General features: G+C 43.6%; 1 protein-coding gene across 12 annotated transcripts in view; it reads right to left on the bottom strand.

The window, feature by feature from the left end:
- Positions 1 to 19,383, bottom strand: part of Trpm8 (transient receptor potential cation channel subfamily M member 8) — a 139,834-nt gene that overhangs the window by 43,835 nt on the left and 76,616 nt on the right. For all 12 annotated transcript variants that reach the window (XM_087209479.1, XM_087209473.1, XM_087209474.1 and 9 more), the window contains 8 exons: positions 16,278 to 16,452; positions 15,217 to 15,284; positions 12,695 to 12,892; positions 8,393 to 8,495; positions 6,820 to 6,938; positions 2,824 to 3,114; positions 1,641 to 1,736; positions 88 to 217 (listed from right to left, as the gene is read on the bottom strand). In XM_087209479.1, the coding sequence (XP_087065605.1) occupies positions 88 to 217; positions 1,641 to 1,736; positions 2,824 to 3,114; positions 6,820 to 6,938; positions 8,393 to 8,495; positions 12,695 to 12,892; positions 15,217 to 15,284; positions 16,278 to 16,452 (1,180 nt within the window). The remainder of the gene's footprint in view (positions 1 to 87; positions 218 to 1,640; positions 1,737 to 2,823; positions 3,115 to 6,819; positions 6,939 to 8,392; positions 8,496 to 12,694; positions 12,893 to 15,216; positions 15,285 to 16,277; positions 16,453 to 19,383) is intronic.

Below are 19,383 nucleotides of genomic sequence, written 5' to 3'. Positions count from 1 at the left end.
TTGCCGCCTGCACCCCCCTGGGTGTGAGTGCCACCTGCAACATCACAGACCCTCGCCTGCCCTGGCATCCCAGCCCCACACACTTACCAACTGCACGGGTCTCATACTCGTTGGCCAGTTCCTCGGACTCACCAGCAGCATTGATGTCATTCTTCACTTTGGCCAGAGTCTTCAGAAGCTTGCTGGCTCCCAGAGCTGCCAGAGTACAGCCTCTGGTCTTTTTAGGGGGGTTGGAGAATTTTAGGTTAACTCATAATCCCTTGAAGTAACAGAGTCAGGATTAATGTAGACAAGGACAAACGCACAGCCAGAGCAGGAAATTATAGCTTCTCAACTATCCACAATGATTCAGAGTAGAATTCATAATGAACACAAAATAACCTTGAACCTGAAGATGTTGAAAGTCTTGAGTGGGGATACCTTGAACCCAAATATACTCACAGTCTTAGATGTGGAATTAGCATAAAAATATGATGTGTTTAAATTTTTTTTGATGTGTTTCAATTTTTTAAAATTATTACAGTAAAAGACACATTACTATGAATCCCCGTCAAAACACTCCCTTGCTTCAAACACATTTATTCTATTGTTCTTGACACTTTCTGAAGGAGTTGGAAATTTTCCCTCATGAGGGTCTTTAGTTGCACTGTTGTGGCTGCCTCAGTGTCCTGAATTGATTCAAACAGTTGACCGTTCATGGTCATTTTGACTTTGGGGAAGAGCCAGAAGTCACAGGAAGCCAGATCCAGTGAATAAAGTGGCTGAAGACACAGCGTCATGTTTTTAGGCCTTTCTATTGGTTGGCATTGGGCCTCAGCATTCATCATACTTTTTAATCACACCTGGTAAAGACACTCAGGAAAGAGAACTTCCAGAACTGCTTCAGTAAGTGGGAAGAAGAATGGGAGAAGTGAACTCAAAGCAAGGGGAGTATTTTGAAGGGGATTCATGGCACTGTGTCTTATACCATAATACATTTAAAAAATTTGCTGTAATAAATTTTTTTAAATTTCAGCATTGACCCTATTGTTCAATCACTCCCTCTATCAAGACAAATGCCATGAGAAGCTGAGAGTGACGCTGCTAGCGGAGGCCGGGCTCTCCCCCCACTGCAGTATTGTCATGCCGGAGTGGACACAGCTCCAGGAGGGGGAGAGGAGGTAAGGCTGCAGGAGGCCCGAGCAAGGGAACCAGTGAGACTGTGTGTGTCTGAATTCAATGTACACCATCCAGAAATTCATTCACAAAAAATGCTACATACTAAATCACAAAGAAAATTCTCAGTGCATTTTCCCCTGCAGAACTTTTACAGACCCTAATTCCTGCCCACAGGGCAATAAAGTTAGAAGTTAATTTTTAAATTGCATGATTCACTTGGGAAGCAAACTTACACCCACACACATCTGAGGACCAGGTGCCTATTGAAGGACCCCTCCCCCCACAAGCACAGCCACTCCGTTGGGACCGCCCCTCCCAAGCACCCCCATCCACATGCACACAGAGGTGCAATCATGTTCTCCCACGTCAGGTGTTCCGTTTAACTAATGGTTATCTTAGGTTAGGCATGTGAGTTGTGAAGTCAGAACTATTACAACAACGCATGCATTTGGAGTAAATGCAGCCCAAGCCTCGACATTTACCTGTTCCCAAATGACCTTGGACAGCTCCTTCTTGTTCTGCAGAATGGCCCAGATGAAGAGAGCCTGCAGGGGGTGCCGGGTAATGGAAGACGCGTCCTGGGAGGGGTCGGAGCACGTGGTCACCATGAGCAGATGGAGATCACATTAGTGCCCTACTCTAAGGACAGAAACGGAGCAAGGAAGCCCGAGGGGAGCACCCTGTGAGCGGAGAGCCCTGTAGCTCTGTGCATGAGTCCACTTTAACAGCACAGTGGCCACGTTCTCACTTTTGCAATGCACCAGGTGGTACAATTTGACACAAAATCTTTCAGCTATCATAAAGGACAAACTACAACTAGGTGGAAAGGTATAAATGGTGAAAAGATGTGCTGAGAGCAATTTAAAAACTGAATGACTTCTGACTGGCCAAAGAGAAAGTAATTCCTCCTCATCATATAAATCTGTTTCTCATCTAGAAAAAGAAATCATTGAAGTTGAATTTAACTCTCATGGGGCTTAAATTCAATTTCCACAACATAAAAACATGCTCATTTCTTTGGACTGCTGTCCAAAGATTTAATTCCCAACATGTCGTTTAGACTCCCAGCTCCTATCTAGGGTTCCATATCTTCCAATGGAACATTTTCAGATAGAAGAACAATTAAGTCCACATATTCCTTTTCAATTCCTTTCATGTTTCCCAAAGTCTAAAACGCATGAGACACAGTTCCATGTTGTACTGCAGAAGGATTTGGCATGAGTAGTGTCAAATAGAAGCTCTCTAAACACTTTCAGCTCCTGCAAACACTTAGCTCACTCGGATTTTTAAAACACACTCTGAAAATCCCAGAATTACAAATGATAATGACTACTTTGGGGTTTCACCAGAAGCAATCCTGAGATGGGCATTTGGGGCAATTATTTCACTTGGGAGATAATTCTAGGAGAAAGCAATAGGAAAGTGAGAAAATGAGATTAGAGAAGGAAGAAATCAGTAAAAGGAGCATCGGGGGTGACTAGAGATTAACTCTATCAGGAAACTCACCAGATACCTTACTCTGAAAGACAGAAAAGAATTATTAGCATCAACACAGGTGCTTTATGACAATGAGGTAGGGAGTGGGAAAGATGGAGGTAGAGAAATATTTTCAAGAAAAACTCAAAAGAACAGAGAATTCAAGCAGAGACCTCTACCATTACCTACATGGATTTCCACGTCCAGGTCATCTCTGCTACTTCTCTCTTCCTTCCAGAAGCTTCTTCGGAAGTTTGCAACCAGCTTCCAGACGAAGGTGAGAAGGGCATCATTGTAGGAATTCTTGGCAATCTGCAAGTTCCGATACACGAGAGTGCTGAAGTGGTTAGAGAAGAGTTCGGAGAGGACGTCATCCGTGAGGAACTTCTGCAGGTTCAAGCCATTCTCCAGAAAGAGGCGGACAAATTTGGGCCTGTCCTTTATGAGAGCTGTAAACATGACTTCCTGGAGGTCTGCAGACTAAGGAGAAAGAGCAGAAAGAAAACTCACACCTTGGGTCTAGAGGAGAGAAACCCAAAGGTGGTTCTCCGTCTCCACCACATCATATTTTCAGCCACAAAGGAATGTCTTCAACTTCGCTTTCAGTCCTATTTTGAGGATAAAGTTTATCTTTTCAATTTTAACATGACATTGGGTTTTCCTTCAAGCATCCAGATGGGAGGCAGCCTGAGGGGGTCAGAGGACTCAGCCAGATGCAAGCTCGGATATGACCTGGGCTCTTGGCTGTGTGAAGGGGAGATTATTGGTTATCTTTGTCTCCACTTTCTGGATTACTGATGAAACTCACCCCTTAGGAGCTTCCTGAAAATCTTAAAATAATCAGTGTTTACTTCAGCCACAAACCAGTGGGCTACAGGATTCAAGAGCTCTTGGATATGTCCTACGTGTCCTCTATGGTATTTTTGACTTTTGATTCTACAGTCAACATTTCAAAATTCAAAGGTTCATCAAAATCTACATTTCTAGCATTAAAATCCAACTTTAAGAGTGGAAACCAGAGGCTGTGGCGACTCAGGGACCATCAGCTAGTGCCAGTGGCAGCTGCACCTCCAACCCAGGCTCTGTGACCCTCATGGTCCCCACTGCCCTCTACTATGGCCCACCCAGCCCACTCTACTCATCTTTCTTGCCTGCCCTCTGCTTTAAGTGAGCATCCTCTGCCAGTGGCAGCATTAATGGCTTTTGTTTCTGCCCAGTGTTGACGTCGTGGGGGTCACACACTGCCTAGAGAGGGAATCATCAAGATTCCTTTGAGTGCCCATGCTGGCTCTCCCTGGGCTCAGCGAGGGAGAGGGCTCCTCTGGGGAAGATGGTAGCCGCACTTCCTCATCTGCCCTCAAGGTAAGTGTCCATTTGCCCCACTTTTCATGCATCATTCTGATCACATTGCCATCCCCTGGCTCACACACTTCAAAGCACAGGCAATGTTTCTCAAACCTGGGGGAACTTGGTGTGAGCAGCATGCTGGGAGTCTACACTGGAATTTCTGACTCAGGAAGTCCAAGGTGGAGCCTAGAATTTGCAGGGCTAACAAGTCTGCAGGTTATGCCAGGTGGCGCTGCCCCCCTGTCTAGAGACCCTGTTGAGATCCACAGGCACACAAGACAGCAAAAAGGATTTGAGGTCAGACACCTCATTCTTTACTCCCAAGCCCTGGTCTCCATGCGAGCTAGAACAAGACTGTCTCTGAGCCTCAGTTTGCCCTTCTCTGAAATAGGTGACAAGGAAGATGAAAGGGGACAACACAGAGCAAGACCCTTGAGTCAAGTTCAGAGCAGGCTCTCAAAATCCACCGCTGCTTCTCCTTCTGTGATGTCCACAGAGCTCTGGTGTATTAACCAAAAAGAAATGAGATTATCTGTACATGGATTGGCATCTCGGGCAAAGCAAATTAATAAGGAAATTGCTTTATGCACTGTAAAAGGTTACACAAATATTATCATTATTCCAAAGACTTTTATTTATTTTCAAACAAATATTTATATGTGCTTAATAAGTGTCAATGTTCTAAACCCCAGTGCATACTCTTAATCATTATCCGATTTAACCATGGTAACAACCCCAAGAGGTAGGTGCTGCTGCTATCTTCTCCATTTTCAGGCAAATGGCCAGCGGTGTGCTGCTAAATGTTTAACAACCAGCTCTCTGAAAGAAAATATAGGGCTCGCAAAACAAAAACAAACAAATAAAAAGAAAATATAGGGCTGACTTGTAGTGTTTGCTGATTCCTATGGTGAAAATGCCCCCACCGTGGCCAACTTTCAGTTTCAAACATGACATCTTCCCCTGGAGAATTGGGAATAACAGTGCACCTGTGCATGGAGTTTCTAGTAGACAGACACAGCTGTCAGAAATAACCTCCAAGCATGGATAATAGTAAATGCAGTAAAAGAATTAGAAAACGATGTGTTCTGGTTATTTCTTACCTTTACTTTTTATAAAATTTAATTTTAAGTTGCATAATTTGAGTCTTAGTAATGACTGTGCTTAATGATCAGCTCACAAAGTTGCTAAAAATTTAGTAGCCAGCTTTCTTGCAACACACCACTGTAGGAGAGGATAGAGACATAGAGGTTAAGTACTCTGCTCAGGGTCACGAGATGGGCTGGTTCTTCATCCTTATGTCTGTCACCTTTAACAATCTGAGTTGATAAAATTAAATCTGCAATTCAAAATGTGCTTGAGTTTGTGTGTATTTATACCATCTGACTTTACTGAAATGGAACATTTCACACACGGATTCATTTATGAATTAATTAATTCATCTACAGTTCTACTTTCCTCCACTAACTAAAGCCTTGGGATGTGTAACAGGATTCATTATGCTGCAAAGACCAAGTATGAAATAATGTTTGCTAAAGGAATGAATCACTTCAAAATTTATGAGCCATTACTTTATTTGCACTGCTATCATTAAAATTGATCAGATGCTAACAGAAATCAAGTCTTAGTCTTTGATTACACAATGGCAGCCTTGAAAGTGTTTTCTGAATCTGGCTGCTAAAGATGCAAGTGATACAGTGAGCACACCTTCCAATCTATACGTATGTGGGTAAAATTAAGTCTGTTCTCACTGCCCACTGATGATTTCGGTTAACTCAGAATAGCTGGAAACAAAGAAGCAGCTCTTACAATTCCACACGCTGGTCTGTAATAGTTCCTATCGAGTAGAGTACTTAGGTGCACTGAGCACTGGATGTACACAAGGGGACATTGTTAGAAAATGTGGTCTCAAAACGCCAATCACATCCGCAAGCAAGAAAAGCTGCCTCCAGGGAGAGCAGTCTGCACTACCTTACTATGCAGCTTCCATAGTAAAAGGGCTCCCTGGCCTCGGGCAGTCCCCAGTCTCCAGCTCTGTGACACTCATGGAGTGTCTTCAGTCAATTCTTGTAACCGTCGCTGGTGACAAATCTCTTATCAGAATTTGACTAGGTAAGTGGAGCAGGGGCCCAAAAAGAGGGGACAGTGGGACTTAGTGGTGCACACCTGTAGCCAGCACTGTGGGAGGCTGAAGCAGGAGGATCCCAAGTTCAAACCCAGCCTGGGGAACTTAAAATGTCAGTGGAGACCTTGTCTCAAAATAATAAATTTTTAAAGGGCCGGGAAATGTAGCTCATTGTGATGGCCCTGGATTCAATCCCCAGCACCACCAAAAAGAAAAAAAAAGGGAAAGAAGGAAGGGAGGGAGGAAGGAAGGAGGAGGAAGAAAGCTGCTGTCTTGACTTTTACTCAAGCTACTGTCCACTCCTTCCAATAATCTTGTGCCTGTTTTCCCCACACGTTTGCCTACACACCATGGAGAGCAGATGTGCAGCTCTACACCAGATGGCATCACCCCTCGCTTCACGGCCGAAAGGCAATGAACCCTGAATGACACCAGGGCATGGATAGTATCTTATTTCGGGGCTCAGACTTTATTGTCTCTACAGTAGCCTCCCGAGTCAATGTTATTATCCCACACTGCACACACGGAAAGTGAGGCTGGTGACGGGGATGTATGGGGACAACCCCTACAACATCGGTTGGAGGACCTCACTGAAATGAACCAGCTGTGGTGGAGCTCCCATGGAGACCGGATCCTGGACAGCTGGGAGGACAGCCCGGACAGCAGGACAGCCCGCACAGCCTCCTCAAAGGAACAGAACTTTCCAGTGTGCTCACCTCCCAGCGCCGGTCATTGGTGAAGATCTCATCACTGGCGAGCTCCAGCTGGTTCCACTCCAGCAGGAGCCTCAGCTGCCCGCTCCAATTGTCCTTGTCTTGCTCATTAGTGCTGAAGGCTGCAGGACGACAGGAAAGAGTCCCTACATAAGAATCGGGCCATTCTGTAAGCCATCTGTCAAAGGTGCATCCTCTTAGACTCAGACACTCAGAGTTGTCATTTCACGTCATCATTACTTAGCCATATCTGTGTGTCCTCAACGAGGATCCCCGAAGTTATGGTATCTTTCCACGGCCTATCCTCACTGCGTAAGAAATATGATATATTCAAATGTTTTCATAGATTCAGGTTCCCTCAATGTTATATTTCAAGGATCATACCTGACAATGTTTTTCTTGCCTTCTCCAGAGCTAATATTCTCTGTATCTATGAATTTATAAGAATATAATTCCATTTAATAAATACTGTTCTAAGCAAGTTTCTGGCCAGCTCGAGAAGAATGATTTTAATAAATATCTAAGGACTAAATTGCACTTCCTGCCATGCCTGGCCCCACTCTGTGTGCTTTGCACGAATTAATCAGGCAGCCCAACCCTAGATGGCAGTGCACTGCCAAGAATGTGATTACCTCAGGTAATACCACTTGGATGCAGTTCCAAGACAGCAAAGCCCACAGGGGAAACTGTTTAACCTGACATTCGCTCATACCCGTCTTCAGACTTGTGAGCCTTTGAAACCGAAGGCAACGTTATTTATGCAAAATGTAAAGTGTGTGAGTGTGCACGTCTGTGTGTAAATCTAGGACAGAGGACGCAGTTTTTATAACATTCGCAAAAGAGACTGAGACTGGAGAAGCTATTTTAAAACACTATTACAAACAGCTCTTTGGAGAACATCATGATCATATCTGATCAGCATTTTAATGACATAAAACTGTTATTCTGTCAGATCCATACATTCAGTGAAATATGCCTCACTAGGGCAACACTAGTCTGTACTCCCAGGAGTAGAATCAAAATTAAGTGCAAGATGGCAGAGCTGAGTATTATGTGAAATGCTTGGGAAAAAATGTGTCTCAGATTTTGAAGTCTTTCAGACACTGGGAAATTTGCATGTATATAGTGAGATTTCCTGAGGCCCAAGTTCAAACACGAAATTCACTTAAGTTTCATATACTTTAGACACCTAGCCTGAATATACACTATTCTTAACAACGGTGTCCATGAAACAAAGTTTCAGGGTATGAAATTTCCCATTTGTGGAATCAATTGGAAACTCAAAAAGTTTCATATTTTTAAGCAGTTTGGATTTCAGACTTTTGGATTAGGACTAGGGATGCTCAACTTGCATTTCACTAACTCTTCTTTGAAAAAGAAACCTAAGTTCAAAAAGTAAGGGAAGCTGGGCATGGTGGCACATGCCTGTAATCCCAGCACTTGGGAGGCTGAGGCAGGAGGATTGTTTCGAGTTCGAGGCCAGCCTGGGCTACACAGTGAAACCCTGTTCCAAAAAAATTTTTTTAAAGTAAGGAAGCCGCACAAAGCTGAGACTGTGAAAGCTGTTTTTACTCACCTTTGTACAGGGCATAGGAAATGGCACTGCTCACAATCTCATCCCCAGCCTCCTCCATCTTAATGACTGTTAACAGGTGAGAGCTCTCAAGGATTTCTTTGAGCTAGCAATATTTAAAGAAAAAAATTGTTAGCCAACTTATTAGAAGCTTGAAGAACATAAACTGGTCTCTTTGAGTGAGAAAGCTTTTACCCCATCTTTTTAGAAGAGTATCACTAAGGGAATCCCAGCCCTTCTTCCCTCACCAACAGTACAGGATCCCATAGCTTTCAATTTCTAAGATGTAGTCATGAGTTCTTGACCACAGTGACAATAAAGTAGTGGTTACACAAGAGCACACAATATGGAAAAGCCCCTATCAAAAACCTGAGAGCGGCGTGCATGTGTGCGTGTGTGTGAGCGTGCATGAGTGTGTGTGTGTGTGTGTGTGTGTGTATCTCAAAGCCCAGGACAGATGTTCAGCTGTCAAATGAGTGATTAAACGAGAAAAGCACAGAGAAGACCATAGCAACCATCCAAGCATGGTCCTAAAGGAAAAGTTCAAATGCAAGCAAGAAGCAAGAGGACTTGGTGACCAGATAAAGGAAATAAACAACTTGCTATATTAGCTTTGGGGATTTTTCTGTAATGTTTAATCTTAAACATTTTTTAAATGAAAGGGGCCCCCAACTCTGAGGTTTGGGGCCCTGGTGCGCTTGGTGAGGGCTTGGTGAGGAAAGGGCCCTTCCGGAGGAGGAGGAGGACAGTCTGGCTTCAGTTAGATAGGTTTGGATAAGTAAGCAGTGGGTTTCCCTGGCAACACGTGAAATGAAGACCTGGGATTGCAGCGGCCTGCTCAGCAGCAGAGGGAAGTCTCAGCCTCAGGTGGGACTTGTGGACTGGGAAGGGCCCTTGGATTTGGGATGAGGAGGTGAGCTCTTAAACCTCTGTTTCCTGGGGAAGGTGGGGACAGAGGACTTGATTCAGAACACAGGGGAACTCCAGGAAAACACAGACCTTGGGAGTTGGAGGGAGGAGAGAGAGCAGGAAGGGACGACAGCATGGAGGGAAACGCTCTCCTCACTACACTCCTCAGGCTGAAGAAAAGGGGTCCTACTAGACGTGGCCAGGAAGGAGCAGGGATACCAGGATTAGGTGGCACAAGTGGGTGGGCAGCGGCCAGGGGGTGAGACCTGTTTGCCATGCAAATAAAAGGAAGAAAATGAATTTGGAGGTAGACCAAGCCAATGAGCTCCAGAGAGAGCTGCACAGCCCCCTACCTGGATTCGTACTCCCCACACACTTGTGCCTCCTCCTCCAACATGAGCTTTGTGAACACAGCTCCGTTACACTTTTCCTCCGCCTCCAACTTTACAATGGCGTTCCATTATGCTTGAGCAAGAGCAAAACCCCCAAAGAGCTTCAGGGAGCCTCCTGCTCTGGCCCCTCACAAGCTCTTCAGGTCCCACTCAAACCTCTCCTCACTGCTGCCTCCCAGCTCCTGGGGTAGCCACACCAGGCCCCACATCAGTGCCTTGGTGCAGGGCGCTCCCCCAACACAGTCCCGACCCTCACCTCCTTCCCGCTCATCCTTCAGACCTCAGCTCTCAGAGAGCTTCCCACAAGCCCACACCATTCTTTTCTGAAAGGTCTAATCCAACATCTGGCATACTGTCTATGCTCAGTGATTGACAATTGCATAAAGGGCTAAAAATGGGCAAAGAGATGACACCAAGATTAGCTGATGGATTAGGTTACTATGGAAGGTGAAGTTCTTGAGGAATTCAAGAGTAGATAATGGGGGAGATGCTATGACAGAGGTGTTAAAAAGGGGGTGGTCCCAGTGGAAGCAGGATTGGAGATTCCTTGGAGGATCAAGAAACCAAGAGTTTAGGTTCTGGGGTTGATCATCCACGTGATCGGTGAAGTCACTGGAACTTCCCCGAAAGTTGTTTATTTTGCATTTCACTGTATGTCTACATTCTTTAATTAACAATCCCACTCCTGAGCTTGGTCTTTTGAGAAATCTGTACCAGTTGTGAAATCCCCAATGAATGTATAATTAAAACACTAGACTAATGCTCATTTGTAGTCCATGTTTTAGATTGACATAATTACAAATACGATACTTCATTAGATATGAATATGAATTAGATCCCAGAAAGGATAATATAATCACAAAAGACAAAAAGTGTCTAACTTTTAGGTTGTTTAAAATGAATTGCCTACAATAGTTATTTTGAAGTAGAAATCAAAATCCATCATAAAGGGTGGGGGGACCCATTAAGTGGCATGTTCTTTGGACATGATGTGGCCAGGACCTCATAGATCAACTTGTACAGAGAGAAGGTGGACAGCCCCTGGCCATCTTGGTGGATAAACTAATGCTTGCCAGAGGGAGCCCTCCTTCTGCTACCCACATTTATTTTATGAAGAAAAAGCACCCTCAGAATGGCTCCCTGGCCATGCTCAACCCCCTCCTTTTCTCGGGGTGGCAAATGACTATAGCCCTGCCCAGCGCTTTGCTGCTTTCCTATGCTGGACTTGCTCTTTGCTGACTACCGGTGCTCTGGTCCGCAGCCAGTCACCTGGCCGGCCTGGCAGGCAGGCCAACTGCTGCCCTGTGCTGCCCATGTTGGGTGGGCTCACGCCTCTCACAGAAGAGCCCAGTGTAAGAAGGCCATGGTGTGGGCACCTCCAAACCTCATCTATCGGCTTTGCCCTCACCACCCATAAAGCTGCTATTCTCATCTCCACTTGCCCTTATTCTTACATCTATCTTTCAGATGGACTCAGACAAGATGAAAGAAAATCCCAGGAACTTTCATATAAAACTACGTTTTTAGTAAACTCTGAAAAGGGCAGATTTCTCAGTACAAATACCATCTAAGCAATGTTACTCAGGCCCTGGCTCAGCACCAGGGCTATCTCCCAACTATGAGAGGAAGGTTCATCTGTGTTTTAAAGTTTCAAACTTCAGACAGTGAGGCTTGATGAACAAAGGATTTGTTTCCTGATTATTTCAGATTCCTTTGCTCCACCAGGCTTCTTGGCTATGGACCCCCTGTGACATTAAATAAGGCTGTCATGGTCCCATTTCACGTAACTTACTCAGATGTACCAGGGAATCAGAGGAGAAGGTATTAGGGCACCTGAGAAGGTTGGGTTGAACCCAAGGCCTTCACACGAAGCTACATCCCCAGTCTTTTTTATTTAGATAGGTTCTCCTAAGTTGCCCAGGCTGGGCTCAAATTTTCAATCCTCTTGCTTCAGCCTCCCAGAATGAACTTCTCTTGGTGTTTGTCATTGTTGTCATTTTGTTTTGTTTTGTTTTATAAGGATTTGGTTTGCACAAGCTTGTCTTAAGGAACGCCAAGAGCTAGCATGAACACAAAGACCTGACCTTCCCTTTTCTGGAATTTGGGCTTTCTGCATTTGATGTTTTAAAGCCCTTCCATGATTAGATGGAATACTATTGGAACACTAATCTAGTTAAAGAAATGTTGTTATTTATACCAAATCCAGCCTTCAGTTCTCACGATGAAATGGGTTCTATGATGAAAATAACCTTTGTGGTCTTGAGATTTCCTTTGTGGAAAAAGTTCCAGGTGTTAGCACATACACCTAAAAATATCCAACCATCTGAGGCCACTTCTGAATGGGCTGATGGGGATGCACCTGGCATTTGTGTGAGCTTTCTAATGACCTGAGCAGGCAGAAACACAGAAATCATGGCAGATGGACAGCAGTCGCGAAAAGGAAAGTTAGAAAGCTTTGTGCTAATACGTTAGAGTATTTCACAGGTACAGCAGTAAGAAGCATCATAACTATTCCAGTAAGTCCGCCTTTTCTCACATGATTGCTACAAGAAAGATGAGAGATTCTAAACTGAGTCATAGGCCAGTTGATGTCATAGGCAATTATGCAAAAGTCAGTTTCTCCCATAGATGCAGACTCAATCTAATGTCTGCATTTCTAAGAATTTACAGCTGCCTGGTCAATGATGTATGCAAAACCCAGAAGCACATTTGCTGGAATCATGGCCTAAGTTAAAGATCATATGCTTTGCAAACAGACCTGAGCTTATGAAGCCCAGAATGACACCCCTTAGGAGACATGGACACTTGAAGAGTCACCTATCTGAGCTTCAGTCTCCAGAAGGACACCTGAGTGAGCTGGAGTGTCTCAAAATCACGGAGGGGGACACAGAACACCTACAGCTGCTGGAGGTGTGGGCAGGCATGGCAGGTCAGGTATTTCATCCCCTACCCACGAGCGTGGCTTCCTTTTTCTCCACCCTCCAGCATCTCCCCCAAAGCTCACCCATTTGATCCAGTTCTCGATCTCCTCCTCAGGCAGCCGGGACACTGTGCGGGGTAAAAAGCGTACCAGCTTCTCCTTGACCATAGAAGATGTCAAGGCTTCCTCCAGCTCCACCAGGCTGGCAATCACGTCGGCAATCTGCCCTGACCCTTCCACTACCACGCAAGGAATCTTACTTTTGATGGCAGTGTTGATGGCCTGGGAGACGGAGAGAGAGGCAGACAGATGTGAGACACACCCGTCATCCACAGAACCGGCTTGGGAGTGAGGTTCTAAATCAAGTCGGTGGAGCCAACACACTGGCACTTGCATGTTTTGCTTTGGGACTTTTCTTTTAAATCAGAAGCAAACCAAACATTGACAACTGCCCCATGATGAGAAAGGTAAGTTGGTCATACACCATCCTATGCCAATAACAAACTCCATGATAAGGTCACATGGAAAGGTTCATGTTTTCCATAAAGAGGTGCTTCACGACATCTCTATAGACAATATTGATCTTTCCAAACATTGGCATAATCTTTAAGGGACAATTTTTTTTGGGGGGGGCTACTGGGGATCCAACTCAGGTCCTTGTGCTTGCGCAGCAGGCGGGCGAAACCACTGAGCTAAATCCCTGGCCTAAGGGACAATGTTTATGCCTCTATTCAACATCATCAGATAGCTTATCTGATAGAAGTTACCAATACTCATACTTTCAAGGTTTAAAAATATCTTAAAAGCAACAGCTACAAGTTTTGTGTTATTTTCTCACATATTTGTCCCATCAAATCATTTTCCCGCCCTTATTATTGAAAGAGAATAAAAACAGATTTACTTCCTGGATAAACATCTGCCACAATTCTGCCTCCTTTCTAGTGACTTCAGAAGCCAGCATAGGGGAATCAGAATGTTAATCATCTGACAGCCCGCTAGGGTGATCTAACCACACAGGGGCACAGAGGGAGCTTCGAGTGCCCTTCCTTCAGGATTGACTCCTTTCCCATCAGGCCAAGTGCGTGCAGTCAAGACATGGGCTGAGAGCACACGCGGCAGCTCAGTGCACCTCACTCTTGGAGTAAGGGTGGTGCCAGGCCATGAACTGGGGATGAGAAGCTGAAGAGACATCAGCTCCGTACTTCCCTTCCCTTGCCCTCCTGTCTCCTCCCACCTTCTGTGGCTGAGCAGATCCCTGGACAGAAACACCATCAGAAACACCATCCTCTAAACCTGCAGCCACTCCCTGGTCTTTTCCTCCACCCTAGGCCAGGAAATCCTCACACCAAATCTACACTTTGAGAGAAGAAGAATACATGCAACCATCTGTTGATTATTTTCTCTCCATCGCTCTTATTTTTTGGGTGGCTATTTCTCCAGTGTTCATCCAGAGGCCATTTCACACTGAAAAATATTCTTTAGTGATTCTTTGAAATGTCTTTCCCTAAAAGGTGTTCACTTAACCTTGATCTTGATAATAGATCTCAGAGTGGGTATGGTACTCAATAAATATCTGTTGAATGAATGAATAAATGAAAAGACCATTGAGCTATGAAAGAATAAACAAAGAAAAGTGCTCAGCTATATTCTAAGGAACATTGTGAGCAAGTGCTCATAACTAGGGATGTGCCCTGGAGACAGAGGGGAAGGCCAGGACTGCAGCTATCTTCCCCAATCTGAGACTTAGAGTTAAAACAGGATGGGGAAAGGGGGGATATGCAACTCAACATGGATAGTAGTTAAAAACAGGAATCACATTACTTTCTTCTAATGTCCACTTCTTACAAAAATGAACTATTGGGCCGAGGATTTAGCTCAGTGGTTTCACCTGCTGTGCAAGCACAAGGACCTGAGTTCAATCCCTGGTACAAAAAAAAAAAAAAATGAACTATTGAAAATGGGATCTTCCAACACGGGTTAGGATGCAGTCACTATGAGGTTCTTTGTTAAAAAGTCAAACAGAAGCCAGATGCTGCCAAGAACTCAGGAACGCTGGAGTCTGCTCTGTGAGCAAGGAAGCTGAGCTCCTGCTCTGATCCTCAGTGACGCAGGTGCAGAATGAGCCATGAAACTTCTCGGGCTCTCAGAGTCACTCAGAGCTCAGGATTCCTCCCTGCGGAGCTGTTGTATCCCTGGGAGACGTTTGGATGGGGCTTCAGTGGTCTGGGGACACCTAGCATGAGGCCGGTCTGTGTGACAGCTCATTTCCTGCAGACGGACTGGCCAGTTTTCCAGCACACACACTGATCACAATCCTTAGGTCTCACGAGCAAATGTCCACTGTTCTCTCTGGCAGGCTGACTTAGTGTCAAAGCTGACACTAAGTACAGTGGCTGTTCATGTCATTTCAAATCCTCTTCCCAGATAGTCTCAGCCTGCCACCAACCTGAGTCTGCCACACCAACACGATGTGGCAGGAAGACACTACCTACTTACTCTAATAAAGCGAAGCAGTCAGGACAGAGTAGATAAGCCCCAAATCCCTGAAAATGTGAACTTGTTGGGTAAGCTTAAGAGATAGTCTCAAAAATGAAACCAGGACTCACTTTCAATGTTTCTCTTCCACCTCCTTGGGCAAAACACACAATAGGGATTTTACCACCATAGTTGGAATCTGTAAAATATAAAAAGTAAAGTTCATTTTGAACCCAATAGAAACATTTCCCTACCTCCACATATAGGTGTGACAGGAGCTTTTGCCCCGTGAGCCCAGGGCTTGGGGTGACAGCTGACAGCCTAAGGATTTGACCTTACATTCCACTTGGCCACAACGGATGAATCTTTGTTCCCCAAAGTAGTAATAGTGTGACACGGGTCAGGTGGTAATTTCTCCCTGATATTTAAAGTGCTAACGGGTGCACTTGATTTACTTTTGCTAACACGAGTGGCTAGGTTCAAGTTTATCCTTAGAATAATAATTCTTTCACTCATTTGCATAATCCTATGCTTTCTCGAGTGAATAAGAAATCTGCATAACTAGGTGTTCTCTTAATGAAGTTTAGAGTATATATAAATCTTTCTTCATGTATACCTCATTGTGAAAGGAAAGCAATTGATAATATCTCCCACAAGTCCCTGAGATGGAGTCTATCACTAAATCACAAGGTAATTGGGTTCTACAGTGGGACACATCTCAACACCTGGTCCAGAGGAAGGAAGAGTATATGTCAATTACCAGGTCAAATAAAGGCTTTCACTCAATTCCATAGAAGTAGCCAAGATTCAAAAAAAGCAAACCACCCAGTTGTGGAACCAGTGGGTTTGTTTTTCATCATTTCCATCCAGCTAATTTCATTGCTTCTTAAACTCATGTTCGCCAACCCCGATTTGATTTGTTCTGAAGTGCTGTCTCGTAGAAGAGAAGCCAGCAGGCTTTCTCACTGACAAATGACTGGAAGAGGACAGCATCTGTCACTGCCTTGGGCATGTGGAAGGGCTCATATCACAGTGGCCCTGGCAGAAGCACTCTTGGGAGGTGAAGAAAGAAGAGAAACCACAGCTCTTGTTTAGCAACAAGGACACCTGATCAGGAGGGCTCACCATGCAGCACTTGACAACTGCCACTGTAGGGCACCTGTGTCCTGAACCCCCCTTCCTAAGTACAGACCTTGACTCGTGCGCTCGGAGATGTACTTCTCCAGCTGACTCCGGAGCTTGGCTTCGATGGTGGGGTGCCCATGACATCCGTTGTCCACAAGCAGCAAGTGGGTATGATTGTTGTCCAGGATATACAGAGGGTCTCTCGTGAAGTCATCCATAATGTACTGAGCTGAGAAATAGCCCTGCAAAGTATGGAGAAAGCTGCCTTTGAGATTTTCTTTGTTGACCAAGATGCATGAAGACATTTCTATGGTCCTGTTAAAGCTACACATCAGGATCAACTATACTGATTCCTCCTCCCAGATCCCTAGGGTACAAGAGACTTAAGGAGCTGATGTCACAGGCTTCCTTTTACATGTGAGGAAATGGAGGTTCATATGGTTGGGTCGACTTGCCTGTTGTCACATCTACAGCCAGTGCCCATCTAAGGATTGGGTTCTCAATCTAGCTCTTGGTCTATTGCCCTGTCCTCTTTTGCCTAAATTCACTAAAATAGATAGAATTCAAAAGTACACATATATTGTATGTGTGTGTGCATGTACACATGTGTGGGAGGTGGATACATAAGAAGAGGTAGACACTGATATATACATAGATAGATATAAAGAGAGAGAGAGAGAGGTGTATGTTTGTCTGGAATTTATCCTACACCAAGAGCTAGAGATTAGAAGATGACTAAAGTAGGTTTGATCTTGAGAAACACACACTAACAGGGACCATAAAAAGAAACAATAATATAGATAAATTGTCCCGGCAAGAGCAAAGGATAAAAGGCTGGGCAAGAACTTAAAGAAAAGAATCTTTAGCATATGGGTTCCTGACTCTCAAGCACCTCTCCAAAGTTGTATAAAGTATCAGAGCTGCATTAAAAGATCTTTCAACTTCAACTCAGAAGCACAGAATGTGAGTTGAAAACTCATGGAAGAGAGGAAACTTACTGCTTCTACTAATGACATACACAGAACCAGTACAAAGGCAGAAAGTAAAGTTCAAACATTATAGCTCTATTCTCTAAGTGCCCCTCACGCCATTAGTAGCATCAAGAAGGAGGGTCCTGGAGATAATATTGGCAAGAGAAACACAGCCAGGTGTTTGAAGGAGGATCCCCACGAACTTCCACAGAACAAATAATTCCCACTTTATTTGTATCTGTCCAGCACCCAACTCTGATTCCAAAGCCTTAACCCGGAAAGAACTACAAAACAAAAACCCAAAGCCTAATCTCTTTATGTATATGGATACAAACAACCTAACAGATCATTGGCTAATTAAATGCAGCAGGATAATTAAATCATTTGCAGCTGGGCACAGTCACACACACACACACACACACACACACACACATGCACACACACACACCTGTAATCCCAGCACTCTGAGAGGCTGAGACAGGAGAATTGCAAGTTCAAGTCCAACCTGAGAAACTTAGTGAGACCCTGTCTCAAAACAGAGAGAGAGAGAGAGAGAGAGAGACAGAGAGGGAGAGAGAGAAAGGGAGAGAGAAATAAGGGCTGGGGATGTAGCTCAGTGTGCAGACCTTGAGTTCAATACCCCAAACCACCACCAAGAAAAAAAAAATCATTTGTATTTTCCTGGACTCAGACTGTTAGGTTATGGATAAAAGAAAAAAAAAATAGCAACCCTGTAGATGTAAAAGACCTTTTACACTCAGCATTTATTCTTGATTTTTAAAAATTATAAACTAGAAATAAAAAGTTGATATTTTATAACAGTTTTTAAAATACATGTATATTGAACCTGTAGCCAAATGCTGTTTATCACTGAAATACTAGATCCATTCCCACTAACTGGGATGCCAGGTATGCTAGCCAATTCAAGAAGATGTGCAAAAGACACAAGGTACCGTTAAATCAAAGGGCTGTTTTAAAAACGAAAGTTATTTAACAATAATATGACCGCAAGCCTAGAACACTCCAAGAATGTACTGAAAAACTATTCAAACTAGGAAGATAGTATATTAAGTATCTGATTCAAAACAACAATAAGCAAATCAATATTTTCATACAGACCAGAAAAAATGCCTCACAAATTACATTGAATCAAGACCCTATTTACAACAATAATAATATAAAATCTCTAGGAAGAAAGATGTAGAACCTGTAAAAGACCATTGTAAAACCGTTCTGAAAGATGAAGACTCACACAAGTTGAGGGACATACATTATGGGAATAAGATGTGGCATTGTCATAATTTTAATATTTTTGATATCAGTTAATGTTTGAATGACTTCACTCAGTGAGTGTATATTTTTGTTGTCGTTGTTCTGTCTTGGTGATTATATCTGACAAAGAAGTTTATGGGGAAGAAACATGACAACAAAGAGCCAAAATTGTTTTGCAAAACAAAAATTTGAGTAGAGACCTGTGCTATCTTTGTTAATGTGCAGATAACGGCACAGTGATATTTAAAGTGTAGCACTGACTCAAGGAAAAAACTGATGATGGAAAACAAGGGAAACACATTCAGAAAGAGATCCTAAAACAATATGAAATGTCAGCACTTGCGAGATGTGACACTGTTTCATAGCAGCTGCATCTTGGTCCTGCTCCAGCCCCATCCTCAAGGGCTGGGTTTTTCAGCAGAACCTTGAGTAGAAACTACATAGGAGGAGACAGCCATCAAGACTGTTCTTGACAGTGGGTTTCAACTCCTATAAAAGACCAAAAGCTACTCTGCAGAGGGGAATAGTAAAGAATGCAGGAAGCCAGCCACGAAATCATGGACTTGGTATGAAACTACACTGTCACTAAAGAGTATAGTTAATAGAAACATAAAAGGAATAAAAACTAGCATTAAAATTTGTCCCTAAAAATAATACATGTTTATTATAAAGATTTGAAAATGCAGAAAATAAGATGAAAACTAAAATTATATTTAATTCCATGATCCACTGAGTCATCAAGATTTTCATACATTTAGCCTTTTCTAGCCACATACATTTTTCAGAATTTTATATTTAAAACTTATATTCTATACTATCAGAACATCTTTAGAAATATTACTTGAATAGCTCCATAAGTTTCTTTCAAGTATGTATAGCAATCTAACTGAAGCTATCCTGTTTAGTAATAAATATTAACATGTAATACTT

Source organism: Heterocephalus glaber, unplaced genomic scaffold (assembly GCF_053883595.1).
Source record: "Heterocephalus glaber isolate CG9 unplaced genomic scaffold, H.glaber_assembly_v1.0 deba00001004, whole genome shotgun sequence".
Taxonomy (NCBI): Eukaryota; Metazoa; Chordata; class Mammalia; order Rodentia; family Bathyergidae; genus Heterocephalus; species Heterocephalus glaber.
This window is presented reverse-complemented; position numbering and strand designations above follow the sequence as displayed.